The 21,575-nt window shown below is 29.7% G+C and overlaps 2 protein-coding genes across 2 annotated transcripts; both read right to left on the reverse strand.

The window, feature by feature from the left end:
• Positions 1-9,186: 9,186 nt before the first annotated feature.
• On the reverse strand, positions 9,187-10,803 carry LOC125817529 (premnaspirodiene oxygenase-like). The gene is made up of 2 exons (XM_049497073.1): positions 9,916-10,803; positions 9,187-9,810 (listed from the first exon to the last, which is right to left on the reverse strand). The coding sequence occupies exons 1-2, from the start codon at positions 10,801-10,803 to the stop codon at positions 9,187-9,189; spliced, it is 1,512 nt and encodes a 503-aa protein (XP_049353030.1).
• Positions 10,804-13,166: 2,363 nt separating this feature from the next.
• Positions 13,167-17,472, reverse strand: LOC125817715 (uncharacterized GPI-anchored protein At1g61900-like). Its single transcript, XM_049497263.1, has 8 exons — positions 17,406-17,472; positions 16,847-17,032; positions 15,989-16,594; positions 15,443-15,688; positions 15,294-15,305; positions 14,637-14,780; positions 14,428-14,478; positions 13,167-13,594 (listed from the first exon to the last, which is right to left on the reverse strand). The coding sequence occupies exons 1-8, from the start codon at positions 17,470-17,472 to the stop codon at positions 13,524-13,526; spliced, it is 1,383 nt and encodes a 460-aa protein (XP_049353220.1). The 3' UTR covers positions 13,167-13,523.
• Positions 17,473-21,575: the final 4,103 nt, after the last annotated feature.

Below are 21,575 nucleotides of genomic sequence, written 5' to 3' on the forward strand. Positions count from 1 at the left end.
TTGATCCTCTTTTGTGGTTTTACTTCGTTTAGGTTAAATATTTTTTTAAAAGCTTAATCTTGACATTTTTGGCTTTTATTTTCATTTTAAATAGATTTTATTTGAAAAATAAAAAATAAAAGATCATATTTTGGGATAAAGGTTTTATTTCATTTTCAAAGAAAAGGGAAAATTTCACACAAAAAATCTCTCTTTTTTAATCAGGCTTAAATAAATTAATTTGTATTATATTAGTGATATTTTAATTATTTTAGTCTAGGATGAGTTAGTCAATGTTATTATCTATGTTTAAAATAAAAAGTCGTTTGGGACCTGTCTAGGGCGGGCCACTTAAGCGAAATTTGAAATTTACACTCTAAGCATTTGATTGTACGCGTCCTAATTATGCGTAACGCTCCAAATTTAGGGTTCATTCAACGATCTCTTCCCTAATTAGTGTTGACCTTCAAATTATTTTAACAAATCAATGTAAAAGTTTAATTACCTATAATAAATAAGATCTTGAGCGTAACTCAAATACGAGCCATAATATTACATAATAACTAATTGAGAATATCGTAAGGATGAATATCAATTGAACATTATTCTGAAAATAGCTTAACAATTGAAAATTATATATCTTTAGTTATTTCTAGTGTCTTAATTATATCTCTTAAAATTATCGTACTTTTATTATTTTAAAAGCAGTTTTGTATTTATTCACGAAAGATAAATATTTTAAATTATACGTAGTACTGATAATATTTGTTGTTTTATTTTTAGAAAGGTAATATGTGTAGTTTGATAATATATCGTAAGAAATTGTGAAATTTTCAATTGCTTGGAAGTTAAAACATGTAGTTCATTTGTATTTTATGATAACTTTAACACTATTAAATTATTTATACTTTAAATATATGCTAAATATTGTTGTGTCGTAATTTTACTATCTCTAGAGAAATCACTTTTTTTTGAAATATTCTAAGTATAAAACAATTTGAGAAAAATACTTAGAAAAAGAGTCGCCACTTAATTTTTTAAAGAAATTAAGAAAAACTTATAATTTTCAAAGATTTAAACAGAAAAAATCATTTGAAAATACCAAAGAGGGTTCGTGGTTCAATTTACACTTCGAGAAGGGTTTAAGCATTCGAAGTGCCCGCTAACATGCGGTTGACCTGCGACTTGACTAAAATATATTTGACTATTTTTAGGAAAATAATGATTTAACATAAAAATAAGAAATTTACAATATTTGATTAACTTTGAGAAAATAATTAAATAAATGACGCATTTTTTAATTTTTAAGAAAATTGGAACTTAATTGTGACAACTTGGTCAATTAAGATTTTAACAAAATTAGAGTAATTAAGATTTAATTGAATCATTTTAGAAAATAATAATTTGCACTTAAACCATTTAAATTGGTTGGAGAGTAAATTGAGTTAAATTATTATTATTATTATTATTTCGACAAAATGACTAAGGAAAGGAAAACACTTTAATTATTTTTAAGTTTATTCAAGAAAATTGTCTATCTTAAATAATTTTTAAAAATGCATAAAATATGTTTTAAGTGAAGAAGCACCGAAGAACATTTTTCCTTTTTTGAACAAAAGATTCAACTTACTTAAAGTGATAAAATTTGACCGACTACTTGCTTAATTAATAAATCGCCACAAAAGAAAGAAATTTATTGAAAATGGATCAACACAAAGAAAATAACTCCTCTTTTGGGGAATCTAATTAAGTTAATTAAAATAAATTAAGGTTAGAGATAAATGAAGTTAGTCAAAATAATTAGGAGAGTAAAAGAGAATGAAATTGGGCCCCTTTTGGGCCAATTTTGCTACAAGTTTTTGGGTTTTAACCCAATCCCGTTTTTGTATATACCGACTGTATATCAGTGTATATGAGCGCATATATTAGCTCTTTTCAGGTATTTCTTGCTTCCAAACACTTGTATTTCACTCCAGCCCTGTTTTTTATTGCGTTTTTGACCTGTATATAAGTATATACAGCTGCATATAGCGTATATTGAATGTATACAACGTGTATACAGCCTGCTTTTGGACTTCCGGGGCCTGTTTCAGCTCTCAATCTTGATCCATTTAGAAACAGACTTAAGGAGATAATTAGTCCACCATGGCCCCACAATCAGAAATGCAGTGGGATGAGAGTCCAATGGACTCGGGATGACATTCGCAACAAAACACAAAAAAGAAGACAAATTAGCAAAGAGAAAAGCACATTCAACTTTAAGCTTCTGTACCTAATTAATGTATGTGAAAACAATAAACTTAAATATACATACAATATTAGTAAGTGAAGGCAGTAACCAGACGTGTTTTGAAGTGCTTAACACACCATCTAAGACAATTCAAGCATAAATAAGGAAGAGTTCCAATCACCCATGTTAAAATTAAACTTATACAAACCAAAGGAGGGAATTAATCACAAATCAGTTAATTTGAACTTAGTTAAATCATATTTCCAACCAACTAACTATAGAATTTAGACATACACATAAGCATAGTTAGATGTTTGCACGAGGATCTCATCGAGGAAACAAACACATGAGGATGAGGAATTTAAGCACTAGCATTTGGTGACTTTATTAATGCACAACTTAGTTCCATATTACCGTAATATAAAAATCGGACAGTGACCAATTCTAACCATCAATTTTGCCGATTTTGAACAACAATGCACAGTATAACAACAAGTTTTGGGAAGAATAACAGAGGTTTAACAAACCTTAGAGCATGATTAAGCTATATCAAACCTAATGAATTAGCGACTAACATCTAAACCAAAGCACGACTCAAACATGACATGGTAAACAATAAGACGAAACACGAAATAAAAAAAAATGGATAAAACGAGATACTACATCAACAAACAGTAAATAATACCAATAACTATTTCATTAGCAAGAAGAGTAACACTTAGTCATATTCAAATGTTAAAACCATAACTTTATATCTTTGTTAAGGAAATCCGAAAATAAACAGCAGCAACATGAACACAAAAATTGGAAATTTCGACACAACAATAACACGAGATGAAAAAGAACTTAGCAAAGGGAAAGGGATATTACCTTCGTCGGGGCAACGAGACTAGGACAACGAGCTTGATCGTGAAGCAATACACCACCACAAATAAATCTCCGATGAGTTTCGGAAAATTCCAGTTAGGGGCAACGAGAGGGAAAATATAAACCTATTCTTGAATATCTAATGAGAAATTATTGTGCTTCTCTCTTCTCTCACCAGTGATCAAAAGAGAGCAATATATAGCTGGAAAATCAGGGGAAATCGGGTGAAATTTCGAATTTGAAATCCAAACTTGTATGCATTTTTTCGAGGCAACAGTGGGAGGGATGGGGAGTTCTGAAAAAGGAAAAAAAAATGGCCATGGTGATGGTAATTGCAGACGCCTGCTGCTTTCCGGATTTGCTGGGATTTGGACGTTGCTTGCTAGTCGTTTTGGAAGGAAGAAGACGCAGGGGTTAGGTCTATGTCGGCTACTGTTTGTTGTATTAGTACTGATGTATGTATTGAAATTAAAGGGGAAAAGGGGTTGGGTCGGGTCAGGAAGTTAATGGGCTGGGATGGTGGGCTGTGTCTTGCATCTAAGGGCTGCTGGTTGATGTTTGGATCACTGGGAATTGGGCTGAAAAAATGGGATTGGAAATTTTGAGAAAGGGAAAGAGTTGGGCCTTTAGGAAGTGGCCCAAAATTATTTTTAAAGATGGGATAAATTGTTATTAAATAATGGATTTCCATTATAGCCTAATAGAATTTAATTGTGAATTCGGCTAAAATTTAAACAAGAGGAGTTAATATAAATTAATTAATGAGCTTCTTAATCTTAACGAAATAAAATAAAAAAAATAATAATAAACTTAATTATATACTAACTAATTCAATTACAAAGCTAATTAACTCGAAATTATAACTATAACTTAAAGTAAATTAATAAAGTATTTAACTAAAATGTAAAATCTTTTGTGATGATATTTTCAAATATTTATAAAATAACGTGATTGCAAAAATATACATGTTTATTATTAAGAAAAGGTAAAATTACTTTAAAAACTGACTTGAAAGCATCTTGAATTTCATAAAACTCATTAATTCAAAATTATAACCATCCCTAACATTTAAAATATAAAATCTTTTTTGAGACGATTTTCGAATAATCATAAAATATACTAATTATATACATAATTATGTAAAACATATATATTATCTAAAAATTATGAAAAGTGACAAAACTATTTAAAAATCTTGCAAACTATATTATTATTACTATTTATTTATTTTTTACTATTATTAATATTTTATTTTATTTTTAGAAATTTTATAAAACTAATAATTTTAAATCGTTTGAAATTGGAGAAGCTCGAAATGATTAATTTATATTGTGGAGGGTCAAAATTGGGTGTCAACAAATATTTTATTTTTTATGAGTTTTTTTTTAATTTTCTTAAACTTTTAAGGTGTTCTCTACATTTAATCTTGTTATATTAAAAATTTAAAAACTAAAAACTTATAGGCCTTAAGCCACGTATCTCGTGATTTACACCTCGCTCAGTACTGCACTTCAATTTCAATTTTAATTTTTTTAAATAAAATAAATAATATTTTATTTTCATGGTCAAAACTAAAAAAAATGTACGTCTTTCCTCGTGCTTTCAAAATACTGATTATTATAGGATTTTAAGTTTTAGTAAAAAACAAAATTGGGAAAAGAAAAGAGCCAATAGAATGGCCACATAGAAGATTCTTCATAATGTTTTTTTAACTATGAAGTCTCATTTTTTACACAAAACCTCATGCATTCTGCACCATTATATTTTTCTTGTTTTTTTCATAGGTGACACACCAATCACCATTCTTTTCTTGTTTTTTCTAAAAACCTTGGATCATATACATTTGTTGCTTTCATTCATTAATTATTTTCCGATCATTTGGTAGATTGTATTAAAAAAATAATGTATATATTAGTTGTATGTATTAGTAGTACTTTGTTTAGTATATATTTTATAGTATATTGAGGTGTGTATTACTAATACATTAAAATTCATGACATTAGTAGTGTAAGGAGTTTTAATTCATGTATTAGCATTGTTAAAGACACAATAATTATCCCTCAAAATCTTTTATATATCTTTTCCATCATATTTGTAGGGTTAGTTTTGTAAGCAAATTTTTTTTCTTTTTTTTATAAAAGTGATGCAATGTATTTTATTTTTAATATATTAAACCATATACACCATAAAAAGTAATCTCTAAATAACTAATTTAGACTATTCAATATTATTCTTATACACCTTACCAACCGATCCAAATTATATCTTTTCAAAAATACTCAATTAAGATTCTTCATAATGTTTTTGTAACAAACATATAGGACAACTCTCATTTTTCACACAATCTCATGCACCATTTTTCATGTTGTTTTCATAGGTGACACACCAATCACCATTATTTTTGCTTGTTTTGTTAGAAACCAATGAAAACCTTGGATCAGTGCAAAACAGAGAGCATTTGTTGCTTCCATTTCATTAATTACTTTATGTCTTCTCAAAAAAAAATAAAAAAATTCAATGTTCCCAGCACGCACTCACCCATCCAAACAAAAATTAAATTAAATTAAATTTGATCTTAAACTAAAGATATTTGAAATATATCAAAATGTTCATTAATTTTGTGGTCTTATTGTCATGTGAAAAGTTAAATTAAAGAGTTGTTAAAAAGGTGAAAAATCATTTTGTTTTAAAACATATAAAAAAGAAAAATACATCAAACAAATTAAAATGAAGAGACTAAATATATTAATCTTATGAAGATACTGAAACACTTACATATTTTTTAAACCATGTTTCAAATGTGGGATCGATATACTTGATCATGTCCAACACAAAGAATATTGAGTTAATCTCATCGCATTGTAATTAAATATTTAGTGCAAATCAATAATAGCTTACTCAAAAAATGATTGAACTTTCGGAAAATTCTAATATGAAAATACTTTATCATGACCAATCTACATAACTGACAATTGAGAATGTGTATTCCCGTAACATAAATGACGACTAGCAATATGTAATTGTTCATAAAAATATTTTGCTTGTTAATTGAAGATTTCTTCAATATTTTCTCCGCATTCAAAATCGGAATGCATATATCTCAGAAGTATAAATTATGACTCTGCCTATCATGTGTTCTAAAATTTTGGTTGCTACTTTCACCAACAACAAAGTTCTAAAATATATCAACATTGCTATCATTTTCTCCATGAAGTCCACACGTTATAATTTATTTTAAACTCTTTTTAATACAGATGAAGCTTAATAACCTCTGATTTATAATAATATATATAAAAACCCTATATTTGCATATCTCAAAACAATGTAGTAAATAAAGGTTCGACAAATTAATTCTACCACAAGTTAAGAATTTTCTATCATATATTGAGGAAGATATATACACCTAAATACATGTATTTTTCCTACCATATACACTAAAATAGGAAAAGAGGCGAGCGAGATGGGGAGGGAGGCGAGCGAGATAGTCATTTATCCTAGATACATGCGAATCACACTAGATACATGTATATGTATGTATCTGGTGTGATTCACATGTATTTGTGATACCAGATACATAGGAGAGTGGTGAGCGAGATGGGAGGGAGATGAGCGAGAATTGTTCATGTATCCCAGATACATGTGAATTTACTTGTATACATTGTATCTAAAACAAATGACACCTAATTTTGACCCTATGTATCTCGAGATACATGTATCTGGACGTATCTAGGGAGTTAATATCTCAAATGGTCACTCAACTTTGAATTGTTTACTTATAAAGTCACTCAACTTTAAGTTGTTTACTTAAAAAGTCACTCAACATTGTTTTATAACTCAAAAGTCATTCAACTATTGATGTTTCACTTAGAAAGTCACCCAACTATTTATATTTTACTTAGAAAGTCACTCAATCAATTTAAATAATTTTTTCATTAAATTTTATCTTAAACTATTTTTAAAGAAATAATAAGATATCTATTTTAATTATTTTATTGATCCCTGCTCCAATTATTTAATTATAATTTTTCTAAAAAAAACATAAAAAACGTAGAGTAACAATTGGACCCCCCCTCCCACCCAAAAAAAAAAAAAAGTTTTTTAGTTCTAGTAATTGTAAAACTAGAAATAAATTGTTAAAAGATTACCAAAAAGAAAAATCGGAATCGAGAAGAAGTAATTAAAAAAAAGGGGCAGTAACGATCTTCTACTATTTTTTTAATGAAAAGGTAGTAAAAAAAAACAATAATTAAAACAAGCATCTTATTTATTTTTTAAAATAATTTAATTATTTTTACAAAATTTAGTGAAAAGATTATTTAAATTGATTAAGTGACTTTCTAAGTGAAATATAAAAAGTTGGGTGACTTTCTAAGTGAAACATCAATAGTTAAGTGATTTTTTAGTTAAAAACAAAGTTGAGTGACTTTCTAAGTAAACAACTCAAAATTGAGTGACTTTCTGAGTGAACTATTCAAAGTTGAGTGACCATCTGAGATATTATCTCCGTATCTAGGCATATAAAAAATATGATAAGATTCGTAATATTACAAACTAGAGTATATCAAAATAATTAACTTCTAAACTAGTGAGATTTTTGTAAGTTTTGATTCAAGGTTAAAAACTGACCATGTAATCAATTTAAGATTCAAAACTAACTATATGTAATTTTATTCATTAAAGATGCAACACTTTAAAAGATAAATTAATCAAACAAACCCCTAAAGTACCAAATGAACCAAACATTAACAATGAACTAAAATCGTAGGCATAAATTTCAATTGTACTAGTCGATCTTATCTAACATAATAAGCATAAAATAATAGGTTTTCTCTGTGTTAGTAAAATAATAATAATAATAATCACAACCCTTCTTTTACAAAAAAAAAAAAACAAAACGAGGCAACTTGCTCTTTTTTTTTCTTTTTTTCTTTTATCATTTTTTTCTTGTCAATGAGAATTACGTTTGTTGATTTGCAACAAATTTCAGCCTATGATAAATATTCTTAAAGGCTATAGTAGTATACAGTATATATCTATAGTCTATAGTCAATATAAGTGTGAGTTAACCTGCTTAATTGTCCCTATATATGGTGGAATTGTTAGGGTTTAATCACCCATAATCCTAGAAAGTATTAGGTTTGAGTATACATTGGGAATGGAAAAAATTAGCTAAAATCAATAAATAACTTATTTTGAATTTTTATAATTGGAAAGTAGCTATTATAATGAAGTTTAAAATTTCAAAATATCGTCATTGTAAATAGTAAGTAAAGAAAATAAACAATGTACGTAAATAGGTAGCTTAACAAGGTACGTAGCTTTTTCCAACTACTCCCATTTTCAAATCATTACATCAATCGTCAAATGCCAACACTTCAATTTATTTTTTTAAAATAATGATTTTTTTTTAAAATGTTATAGTGAAATAATGTTATCAAAATATATAATATAATATAATATAAAGAATTGATTCTAATACTGAAAACTTGTCTATTATAATTAAATAATCAGTCACCTAAAATCTAAACTTATTCGTCAACAAAACTCATTCATAGTCCTAATTAATGTATCACAATTTCAATATATACACACGCAAGTCATAAATGACTATACAGCTAATGAAATTAATTAAGACATTAAACATAAAATTGGAGCTACTAATCAACATGAAAATATCTTTTAAGGCTAACTATGAAATTTACCAACCTCTTAAAATTTGCCACTATATTTCACTTAGATACTCGAATTATGACATGTTTTAATTGAAAGGATATAAATTGAGGTTTTACAACTTATTAAAGTTTATGTATAGAATTAAATGAGGTAGCTTATTTTAATTGATTAACTTATATATATTATTCATGTAAGAGGCGCTTGAGAACACATGGACACAAAAGCTTTTCCAAAATTTTAGAACCAAATCTATGGAAAACACTTTATCACAGTGCCCGATTAGAACATATTATAATTCAAGTATCTAAATAATATATACTCACAAATTTAAGAGACAATGAATTATATTCAACCTTTCATTTATTTGATCAACAATTACTCATCATGGTACAATAAAAGAAACTATTACAAACATGTACTAAAACAAAATTTCAGATTTAATGGAGAGGAGATACATAGGGTGTAGCAATCAAATAAAGATCTTTCTCTCTTCTAGCAGATATTCCATTTGCCTCAGTCATGTCCAAATTACTTGCACTAATTCCTTCTGGAAGTTTCCAATCAAAATTGCAAAGCAAATGGGCTAATGGAAGAGTAATAAGAGCTAAACCAAATTGTATTCCTGGACAAATCCGTCTTCCAGCACCAAACGGAAGAAACTCAAAGTGATTTCCAGTAAACTCAATAGAACTATTCTCAAATCTCTCTGGTATGAAACACTCAGGATTTTCCCAATTCTCGGGATCTCTTCCTATTGCCCACACGTTAACCATGACTTTGCTTTTCAACGGTATGGTAAATCCATCTATCTCTGTTTCCTCCCTGCATTCTCGCGGGACCAACAAAGGAGTTGGAGGATGTAACCTAAGCGTCTCTTTGATCACTAACTTGAGGTAACTAAGATTTTCAAGATCAGTATCATCATCACATGTTTTATTTCCCTTAAAGACTTCTCTCACTTCAACTTGTGCTTTTGCCATGATATTTGGATTTCTCATCATTTCTGATAATGCCCAAATAACCGTTGAAGATGATGTGTCAGATCCTGCTACGAACATATCCTATAAGTAAGAAGTATGGTCAAACAAGTAAGTAACTATACAACAATCTACTTTCATAGTAAAAACTTTGTTTCATTAAATATTAAAAAGACCATGTACACTTACAAGAATAACTGCTTTTATGTTGTCATTTGTCAGGGAAACTGGAAATTGACCGCTCTCCATGACTCTTAAAAAAACATCGATCAAATCTTCAGTTGCAGACTCACTATTACATTTTTTTCCATTTGCATGATTCTCTCTATGAACTTTGATAATGTTGTCCAAGACTGCATCAATCTTATAACGAGCATTCATTAGTTTAGATTCCATGCCACTAATCCCATGTAGATATTTTTTCGAAGGAAACAAATCAGCCAGCTCAAATCCACCAGATAATGATTGTGCTTGATGAATCAATGTTATCAATTCACGTTGATCTTTACACACATTCCCAAATGCTGACCTACATGTCGCGGCATTCATAAACCATAGAAGTTTTTCGACTAAGTTGATTGGCAAATTTAAGTCCATTGATCTAATGGATGATAGGAGATTTGAAAGCTCATCTTGTCGAATAGGGCTGAATGACTTGACCATCTTGGCACTAAGTAGCTCAAGGACAGTCAACTTACGCATATGTCTCCAGTAATCACCATAGGGTGAAAAGGCAATGTCCTTACAATTGTAACAAATAATCTTTCCCATCATGGTTTCTGGCCTAGATGCAAAAGCTAGGTCATGAGTTTTTAGGATTTGTTTGGCCATGTGTGAGGAGGATACAACTACGGTAGGAACTTCCCCGAGTTGTAAGTACATCATAGGACCATATTTTTGAGATAACTTTTTGAGAACTTGATGTGGTAATCCACTTGTCAAGTGATGCACACTTCCAATAATAGGTAGCCTCCATGGGCCTGGAGGAAGCCGGGTTTTCGGCTTCCTCCATTTTTGAATTAGAAGGAAGAGGAAGGATATAAATAGAAAGAAGAAAACCAAGTGTTGAAAATCCATCTTAATTAGTAAAGGAAACCAAAGAATGGAAATTAATTCAACTTGATGTGATTTTTCATATTGAGATGATTATTACTACTTATATAGAGGATAGTTAAGTTGTTAGCCATCAAATTTAGTGTCCAGGATGGACCAAAATAAGACTATGTGGGACAAATTAAATAGCCACCTTAGCTTGCTAATCTTAAATCCAAACAAGCCATATATTTGAAAAAGATCAATTATAAATAAATGGATTGAGTTACAACACGTGTTATATATATACACACACATTTGATCCTATGATATTGGTTATAGGGATATTACTATTTAAATAAAAGGTCAAAATCGACGACTTTTAGGCAATATCGATCAACCTCAAAGCAGATAATACTGATCGATATCAGAAATTAACCTTGAAAGGTCTTTTTATTAATATTATTATTATGTAGATCGAACCAAGACTGTAATAGGATTTTCTACCATTAGATAATTGGTGCATTAATTTTCCGGTTTTTTGCCCTGAACAAAATGACTTCCAAGAGGTAGATTTTATTTTTTTAAAATAGTATTCTAGGTGAGACTAATAACATGTGGTTGAAAGATACTTTTAACAAATATGATGTTTTCAAGAACTGTTACGTATACTTACCAAAAGAAACTTCATAGGAAACAGGTCATATTCAACTAGTTTAATTTAAACATATATAGATGGTCAATGCAACTAAATTATGAAATGATTGCATCTAATTATTTAAAAGAATAATTTGCTCACAGGAACATTTTATATCATATGACACTTGTCTTTTTTTTAATCTTATTTTCTAGTCGTAAAATTTTGTCAAGTATTACGGATGAAAGTAGACAAAAAAGTAGAAATTCAGATGCTGGCATACTCCGTTTACTATTCTTTCATACTTTCTTCGTTTTACCACACGATAGGTCAGCGAAGCCGCCTAAAACTCCTAAATTTAAATTTCTTGTGATATATACCCTCAAATCTTTTATTGGCTCGTTTTGACCCTTAATAATTAGGAATCCCTCATGTAACCAACGAATTTTATTAATTGGATCTTGAGCACATAAAGATTATAATTCATTCTAATTTATGAGATATTGTTTAAATTATTATTTTTGTTCATTTTGAAATTTATGCTACTATGGCTGACTTTATAAAATAAGCACGAAGTGGACATATATTATTAAACAAATTAAAGAGGAGTAATTTTTAATAAAAGATACCGTTTCTAATTTATGTGACATTATTTAATTTGAGCCTTGGGGCGTGAATAAAATAAAAGGCTTGACACATTACATTGGATTATTTATAAGAATGACCTCGGGGTTTGAAGGTGGGTGGTCCGGAAGTTTTGAGCTCGCTCATGGACAAAATTTTAAATATAACATTTATTATCTCATGGATAATAATTTTTACCCGGGAGGTTTGCACACGAGATAAGCAGAGGTTAAAAGTTTAAGACCATCTATTTTTCATAATTATTGGGTGTAATTTTCTCCATTAAATTTTGTGGGTGGATAATTTTCTCCAACTTACCAATTATATTTAAATCGCATATTGTAGGGCCAATTTATGAATGACATTCTTAATAAGATTTTCTCCCTATAATTTGAACTCGAAACCTCTAATTATTATAAAAGTTGAAATAGTTCTACCACTATATCACAACCCATGTTTAGTTACTGTAGCTGTATCAATAACATATATTATATGTATTCGGTAAAAATGAATTGAAGAAGAGAGAACAAAAGAACCTGAGAAGGCTGCAGGCGGCTAGCTGCAAGGACAAAATAAATAAAGAATGTTCTTGCTGGCGGCTTTTTTTATTCATGTGATTTATATTTTAAAATTAAAAAATGCTTTTAAAAAGTTGTAGCCTGTAAGTTGCAACTATACAATTTTCTTTTGAAGTGGATTGAATTTATACTAAGGGTAAAATTAATTCGCAATTGTTCGTTCTCTATTATTATTTTTACGGTAGGTAGAACGTTGTCTCATAAGAGAATTAAAATAATAGATAAGCATAATATCGTAAATCACAATTGTTTTTTACTAATGTTACGAAAAGAATCTGATGTTACTTTTTTATATTTACAGTGTTTGTTGATTATCATGTTCATTCATTTTTCTCATTGAATATTGCATAAACTTACACTATCCAATTATCCAAAAATGATTTTTAGAGGTAATTAATTAACGTCAATAAATTAAATTATCGTTAAATACGTTTATTTAAAGGCAATTAGCACTCTTTATAAATGTTCCTAAAGCGTATAATGAGCATCTAATGACAATTAACTAATATCAATAAAAGCTTTAAAACATTTATGAATCATAATATAGTTTCAAAAAGAGTTTCAACGTACTAATCATCAAAATTAACAGATTAAACTCTGAATAAACAATGTATATACAATAAAGTAATTGCCAATTCAAATTTTCTCTATACAAATTTTATTGCAACAAACAAAAACAAAAAAGAAGAGAGAATGATGCAAATTTAAGCTACTTTGCTAACATTTTTCTTTAGGGACATACATATGGAGTCGTCTAGAAGTACAGCGCAGTTGGAGAGTTGTCCACACCTTTAGTCTAGTGAGGGGTTCGAATCATGTTGTATCTCCCAGGTTGTCCCAACCCCACAAAACAAAACAAAAAAGTTGTCTATAAGTGTTACTATATATCATATTTCTTTGATGAAAATTCAAGTGATCCAGAAGACTTAAATTAGCAACTGGATGGCCATTGATGAAGCAAAAAGCAGGGCATACACTAAATCTTTCATGTAGATTCCTGAAATGCAAGAAAATTTTGCATATTTAGATACAATTATGTGTTGGAAACAGATTATTTTGGCCCTCAAAGATTCAATTCTATAATAGTCAGGTACAAATTTGGAGAAAAGTAACTTTCTTCATAAGAAAATTTATGACACCAGAAAAACTGGAATAAAATAGTAACATCTAATTATACTGGCACGAATTCAGATTAGTTGAGTCAGTTAGTTTTAGTATTGGATACATTAACCCAATTAGGGAAAAAAAGGTAACCTCTCAAGTCATTGATGATGCAGACTAAAGACTCTAGTCCAATTTTGTTTCAATTTACGTGACACTTTCTTTTTTTATTAGTTTGTTCCAAAAATAACAACACATTTCTATATTTGGGAATCATGAAACTTTAGACATCTCCTTTTACACTTATTGAGAAGCTTTTATAGCTATACAAATGTTATGAGTTATGACATGTTAAAAGATCACAAATTTTAAAAAAATCTTTATCTTAAACTTGTGCCGAGTCAAATTACATGTCACATGTATGTATCTTCTTGTAGCTCTCTAGTCTCTAGTTGTGATCTGTCTCTAGAAATTACAAAAAGGAATCCGCGTAACTTAATCAGTTTTTACTGTTAAATCAGCTTCATTAATCATATTCATTATTGTGTAGGGAGGCCAAATTTTTGAAGTAGTACCAATATATTAAGCTGATGTATGTGAAGTGTGATTATAAGATTGAACGAGTAATCCAACAACTTATTTTATAATCAGAAACGCGTTCTAAATAAAGTGAGCCACTGGAGTCAAGTTTTTAGCCATAGAAACAAGGCTGTAGCTATTGTGCCATACCTTTACTGAGCTGAGAGGATGTTGCTTTGGGAAGTTCTGGAAGTGCAGCTGCTGCAAAGTCATTTGTTGTTATCAAAGTAAATGACACTCGTTAAACGAAGGGATAATCAGAAAGAGAGGTAAATGAAAGTTGTAATATGTTTGCAATTGTAAAGGAAGATAGTGTTTCTCTCTTTCAAAGTTATCTGAAGGCAAAAAGTTGTACATACTCTTGTTGCAGGTGGAAGCAGCACCAGAATATGGTGAGGACCAAGGAGCTGCCACATTATCATTAAGATCACAAATGAAGCCAATTCCTGAAGTCTGGTCATATGTTAAATCTGTCGGCAAGCTAGGCAAGAGGCAACCCGATTCTACAGTAAATTAAAAAAGAATCAGTCGAACTTGAGAACAAATGACAGTGAAGTGAAAAGTTTCCACATGACAATTGCAATTCTCTAAAGACATATATATCATTCAATCGTTGAGAAGAAAGAAATACTAAAGAAATCAGTGAAGTATCATTCATTTGTGTCGCTCTTCCTAGCTAAGAGTGGCGTATCATGCATTCGATATGTCAAACAATGTTGTACCTAATAAAACAAGACTATATGATATGCCTCAGAAAGGAAGTGTACATAAGCAATAAATGATATGTTATACACCAGAAAGGGAAAAAAAACAAATTTCCATGATAAAGTTCTACATGTCGATAAACCAACTCCAAACTGCTGAAGTTATAGTACCGTACTTCTGAAAGATCAAGATTAAACAAGTAAACTAAATGGAATCAGATATTCCGACTCAATTTACTTCCATCTGTCTTCTACTTTATGTGGGAACATATGATTATAAAGACAGTCCTATAATTTAGAGTAATTCGTTACCTTTTTCATCCACTGGTGCATCAGTATGTGGCAAATGAAATCCAGGGTTCCCCGCAGTAAGAACAAATTGAACACCCAAACAATGTCAATAACTAACCAGTACAAAAGAAAATAATTGCAGGACGAAAAGATGCTGCAAAGGAACTGACCTTGAAGAGAAAAATCCTTGAGGTTTACATGGCAAAGGTCAAAAATATTACTGGTGATATTTGCTTCTTGCAACTTCTTGCCAAGCAATGTAGCACAAGTTAAAGCTTGGAGATTTGTGATGAAGCTTTGCTGTTGCAAGCGCGACAAGTAACTATTCAGTGCGTTGCAACAGGATGTCGGATTACTTGTATCCTCTCCACATTCTTTGGATATGTTCTTTATGTCCGGAAACACCAATGGACATGCTAATAGTTCAGAAAGAAGAATGAGCCTAAATTAATCATCTCAAAATATCATATTCCAAATTAAACACAGCACAATATGCATGGCATCAGTCACAACTGTTAGAGGGCAAAGTTAAATTGTTTAAATATCACATTTTCTCATGCCAGAGGCCGAAAACAATATGCAGACTTGTAAGATTCAACTTGTAGCTTTTAGTTTCCAAAAGAGCTCCAGCTTTAAAACAGCTTCATCTAATTTAATACTATCTGGCTTCAAAGTTAGATTATTATTGTTTTTCCTTCCAAACTTCCTGCACTTACATTTGTTTATATCACAGCTTGAAAGTACTCTGATGATTCTATTAGCTGAAGAAGGATCAAACTTGCTGGCCATCCATCGTAATATAATGCTCTTACAGTCACTTATAAGAGTTGATTTCTCCGACAAGTCAGGGGCACCATTGGAGGTTGTCACATTTTTATGCCTGAAAGCTAAAACTTCAGCTGCAGCAGATATAGCATTCTGGCAAACTTGGTTGCAGCACTCAATAGTTGGATCTATTTTTCCACAAGAAGTCAGCAAAGACGATGTATCTAAACTGTTTTCGATTTCGTTAACATCTATAACAGGACAAGATGATTCTGTAAGATTGGAGGGATCCACAGAACAAATCTCAAGAAGTTTCTCACTAGCACCTTGACTTTCTAGAATCTGTTCGACATCCAAAAGGCAGTGCCTAGCATGAGTCACATTGAGTGCAAGACTTTGTGACTGACTACTGGCCTGCCCTACAAGAACCACTAGGCTGGCATCAAATTGAGGACAACACACCACATTAGCAAGATATGGAGCAAGCGTAGACCAGCAATCTGTTGCTGTTGTTCTCAAAATACTATCTGCAGCAGTAAAATTGAAAGCACAATGTCCTGAAAAGTTAAAAGGAAGGATCCATCAGTGACCAGCTTATATCAACTCGCTGAAATTAATTCGTACTTGGTAGAACAATCCCTATGATGTATTGGAAGTTCATTATGACTATAACCCTAAAATTATGGACAAGCTACTAAGCAAAGGTGAATAAGTCAGAAAGGACCTAAATTAAGCTCTCTTTTTTTTTCTTTCGTAATCTGAATCCAAGTGTTATTATTTTGAGCACGAAATGTTGCTGTTGTGAATACCTGATAACTTTGGCACATTAGTGTATGTAAATGGCATCAATGGTGAAGGTGCTTGCAAAGGCAACATAGCTTCAGGAGCAATGTTAGGAGTGATGTTTGGAGAGGCATCATTATGAGTTCTACTTAATAAATCAGAGGCTGGAATTTCACTCTCTTGAGTGCAGAGAGATCCATGAATTCCTGAAACTGAGATCACAGAGAATGATTAAACATTATTTGGGAGAAATGGAAATCCAAAAGGCTGTGAGTTCAATTCATGGCATTTCCTCTTTAATTGTACAAGTAATAACGATTACGAATCAATTGACATTGAAAATCACTTACAGAAGAGCAACACTATAATCATGAGAATTTGATGAGACTCCATGCTCATTTCTTCAAGTTTTGATCACTGATCACATTAATGAATGCGCGTCTATGTATATAAACACGAAAGATATAGTTATATTTATTATGTGTAATTGATTAAGCAATAAGGCATTTGTCATTAGCGTAATTCCAGGATTTGTGCATACAGCTATATGTAAAAGAGTGGACTTTCTTTCCCAATAGTTCACACAGAGTGGAGAAGAAGCCGTGCTCTCGCTTTCAAATGAAGAATACTCACATGCCGGTAATGCGGCCATAGCTTAAATTGATTCGATTGCTTAAAGAAAAGAAGCGGTGTTTCCTCTATATGAATTTTGACCACTGCGAATTCCGTCCCCTGCGCGGGAGAGGAGACGAAACTCACCCTACAAATCAATATTCTATTGTTTTTACCAAAATATCCTCACCGGTTAAAAATCTTTATGTGATATGATACTCCATGTCTCATTTTATGAGATAATTTATAGTTGGCTTGTTTTAATTTACTAATTTCAAAGATGTTCTAATTCTTCTTAAATTTCGTATCCAATCATACACCTTCATATAATTGAAACGAAAAGATGGAAAGACTATGTACTTGGTATTTGGTCTAAGAATGTTCTTGATTGGAAATAGGGTAAAAGATTGCACAAATTTTAAGAATTGTCTTCGAATATCACTTTAATTTCATCTAGGACAAAAGTATCACTCGATCATGAGTGGTTTGATTTGATATTAACTAAAACTAATCAATTCAAGACCGAACAATCCAACATTTATATATATAAATTAATTAATTGTATACTTTAAAAAAAAAGGTTAAAATATATAGGGTCCCTAATATATTTATGTATTTTTATGGGAAAATTATACAAAATAGCAAACATTTAGCCTATATTAGGTACTATAGGTGCAATTTAAGAAAATTATAATTCGCGACTACAGTTTTCTTCTTGTTATTCGTCTGATTTGTATAAATCCATAATTTGTATAATTCGGTTCCTGGTTATATAAATTCAGAATTTTGTATATGCTTACCCTAACTATTTGTATACGATTCATGAAAAAATCATAATAAATTACCCTATTTCTATATTGGCAAGCAAAATATATAAACGAAGTTCTGAAAAATTCATAAATGTATAAATACATAATTTGTATATAATTACCATACTTGTATATTCGCAAATGAAATATACAAACTGACATAAATATACAAACCGCAACCTTCATAGCAAACGAAACTATATCTATGGAATATAATTATCAAAACTATAGATATAAAGCCTTATTATGTCTATTACATTTGTTATTTCTAAAATTTTCTCTATTTTTATCAGATTTGGGCTTGACATTTAAGCCCCCTACCCATACATATGATTAAGATAGATAAAGCCCAAATTAAACTAATTTACATTTGGGAAAATTTTCAAAACAACAATATTTTAGCATTTAATAAGACCCTTTAGCCACACTTTTAATATTTATTAAAACTCTCAATATTTTAGTTTGTTATGGTGCGGATTTATGTATTTTTTCTGTATTTAACTTAAAATAATATAACTAAAAAATAACAAACTAGAGAAAATAAATTTTTCAAATTAGTTAAAGTTAGAAATTCATCATTACCTTCATTACAAAAGATTATGAGACCTAAAATAGGTGATCTCTTTCTTCTTCCTAAAGGTCATTGTTTGGCCTTGTCTTTCAAAACTAATTATTGTTATGAAACTTTATGACAATAGGTTATAGTTTTATCTATTAAATTTGAATTTGTTTAATTTAGAAATTTGAACACCTATAGTTTTATTTGTTATTTGGCACACTTTTCTCACAGTGTATTTGTTTTATTTTTCAGAATTTTGTATTCTTTCTTAAATCGTATTCATTCCAATATGTATACCATTTGTATTTGTATTCATTCTAGTTTTTATGTTGTATTTTGTATAATGAAACTTGTATTTCTTTATTAGTTTGTATTCATTCCAAAATGTATGCCAAATAAATATGTAGTTATTTAAGAAACATATTTGTATTCATGTATTTTTTTTTTCATTGTGTATTTATTTTTCTCTTCAGAATCTTGTTTCCTTTCCTAAGTCGTATTCATTCCAATATGTATATTATTTGTATTTGTATTCGTTCTAGTTTTTATATTGTATTTTGTATAATGATGTATAAAATACAAAAATAATATGATGGAAAAGTGAGAATGAAATAAAAAATTGAAAAAGAATACGAGAATATTTATTGCAAGCATTCTTAAATAAAATACATAACTAGTTGGCTTACCTTTGAGATGAATATAAATTAGGAACAAATAAAGATTCATAAACTATGCAACATGAGATTTTAAATGAACACAAATATTAATAGCATACATATTGGTTTGAATATGAATTGAGAAAGGATACAAAATTTTGAATAAAACACTATAAAAACAAAATAAACTAATAGAAAGTTGTTCTTCCTATAAATAAAATACATAACTAGTTGGCATACCTTTGGGATGAATATAAATTAATTAGAAACAAATACAAGATTCATAAACTATGCAACATTAGATTTTGAATGAATACAAATATTGATAGCATACATACTGATTTGAATACAAATTGAGAAAGAATACCAAATTCTAAAAAAAAAACTATAAATACAAACAAACTAATAGAAAATTGTTCTTCCTCAACTTGGTCTTCAACAAGTTTTTCGAAATCTTCTACAACAAATTTTTTATTATTATTATTAGTAGTGTTTTAACTTGCTGACATTGTTATCTTGGACTTGAATGTGGGTAGAATCATGAAAAAACTTAGATCTCCTCTCCTGACCCATTTTAGTCGCACAACCTACATTTTCGAATAATCCCTTGAGTAATGCATAAATCAAAGAGGAAAAATCCCCCAAAAAATTGATGATTATTTGTGATACTTTTTATAGTCCTCTTTGAATCGACATTGGATTGCAATTTTTGTGTTTTCCCCTTATCTGAAATCCTAACTGAAAATAGGGAGATTGAAAAGCACAAAAACACACAAAAATCTAAAAAGCTGCAAACGAAAACATAGAACAATCGAATACAAAAATAAAATACTTCATGACAATGTATTTATCTATATCAAAGGTTGAAAATCTTTTGAATGATTACTGAGATTTCTTAGAAAAATGGAGGAATTTCAATTTAACAAGGAAAGGTTAAAGTTAAATGAGATGAGAGAATATGGGTAAAAATCGTGAGAGAAAGGAGAGAATGAGGGTAAAAAATTGAGAGAGAGAAAAGTGGGCAATGCAATTTTTTTTTCTTCTTTGTCAACGATAATGAAGTTAAATTAAGTCAAACGTGGACCCAAGTTGAGAAATAAACGGAAGGTAAATGAATTATATTAGGATACACTTTATTTGCTAACATATTGACATTTTTAACAATTATTTTAAACTATAGATGTTTTTAATAATTATGTTAGGAATATTGACTACTTAGCTAATTTTCCCTTTACATTTACACCATAAGTCCCTAATTAGTGCCGACAAAATGAGCTCATATTTTGGTAATCCGCCCAATCCGTCCATATTTTAATGGGTTGGGTGAGTGACTTTTTACATGGATAAAATATGGGTTGATACTCATATTCAACCCATAAAAATATGGGTAACATATGGGTAAACTATGGGTAAAATATGGGTAAAAATATTGATTAGCCAAATGGATTAAGTTTCTAACTTTTATTCACTGAAAATTCATGATATCACTAAAAATATTATAACTTCTCTTCCTTTTTATGTTCTTTTATAGAATTAATTATTTTTCTCTATAATTGAAAAGGTGAATTCTTTGGCCCTCCAAAAATATATATTTTAAATCTACATTTCTTTTGTTAATTATAAGTATATTTTTTTATTTGTTTAATTTTATATTGGATAATAAATAATAGTGTAAACAAGCAAATCATGTATTAGTATTGACATTACTTAAAGTGCATTAAGCATGTTTTAGTCCTAAAATGCAAATATTCATTTACTTTGAAATTAAAAATATTTTTCCCTTGTTATTACATAAATTTATTTTATATTATATGATTTTTTTATTTACTTTTATGATACAATAAAACTAAATGAAGCATTTTCAACATTTTTCATCTAAAAAAAGACTAAACTATTTAACCTTCATGTTGAATTCTTAAGTAGAGTACTATTGACGAGAGGGAGTTGCTCAGATGGAAAGCACCCCTCACTTCCAACCCGAAGGTTGCGAGTCCGAGTCACCAAGGGAGCAAAAGGGGTGGGAGCTCCTTGGGATGGAAAAAAAAAAGTAGAGTACTATTTACTCATGAAAATATGGATAAACTAGTATTTTACCCAACCCATTTGTTACCCAATCCAT

Source organism: Solanum verrucosum, unplaced genomic scaffold (assembly GCF_900185275.1).
Source record: "Solanum verrucosum unplaced genomic scaffold, falcon-dt-bn FXZP01000280.1, whole genome shotgun sequence".
NCBI classification, from domain to species: Eukaryota; Viridiplantae; Streptophyta; class Magnoliopsida; order Solanales; family Solanaceae; genus Solanum; species Solanum verrucosum.

What these genes read in the sequence shown, in the direction of transcription:
- LOC125817715 (XM_049497263.1), bottom strand. Translation starts at nt 17,472, where the DNA reads ATGGCCGCATTACCGGCATGTGAGTATTCTTCATTTGAAAGCGAGAGC. An exon ending in CACGGCTTCTTCTCCACTCT is followed by an intron (nt 17,033 to 17,405) that starts GTGTGAACTATT and finishes CTGTGATCTCAG; the next exon opens with TTTCAGGAATTCATGGATCT. An exon ending in ATCCTCTCAGCTCAGTAAAG is followed by an intron (nt 13,595 to 14,427) that starts GTATGGCACAAT and finishes CTTGCATTTCAG; the next exon opens with GAATCTACATGAAAGATTTA.
- LOC125817529 (XM_049497073.1), bottom strand. Translation starts at nt 10,803, where the DNA reads ATGGATTTTCAACACTTGGTTTTCTTCTTTCTATTTATATCCTTCCTC. An exon ending in ACATAAAAGCAGTTATTCTT is followed by an intron (nt 9,811 to 9,915) that starts GTAAGTGTACAT and finishes TCTTACTTATAG; the next exon opens with GATATGTTCGTAGCAGGATC.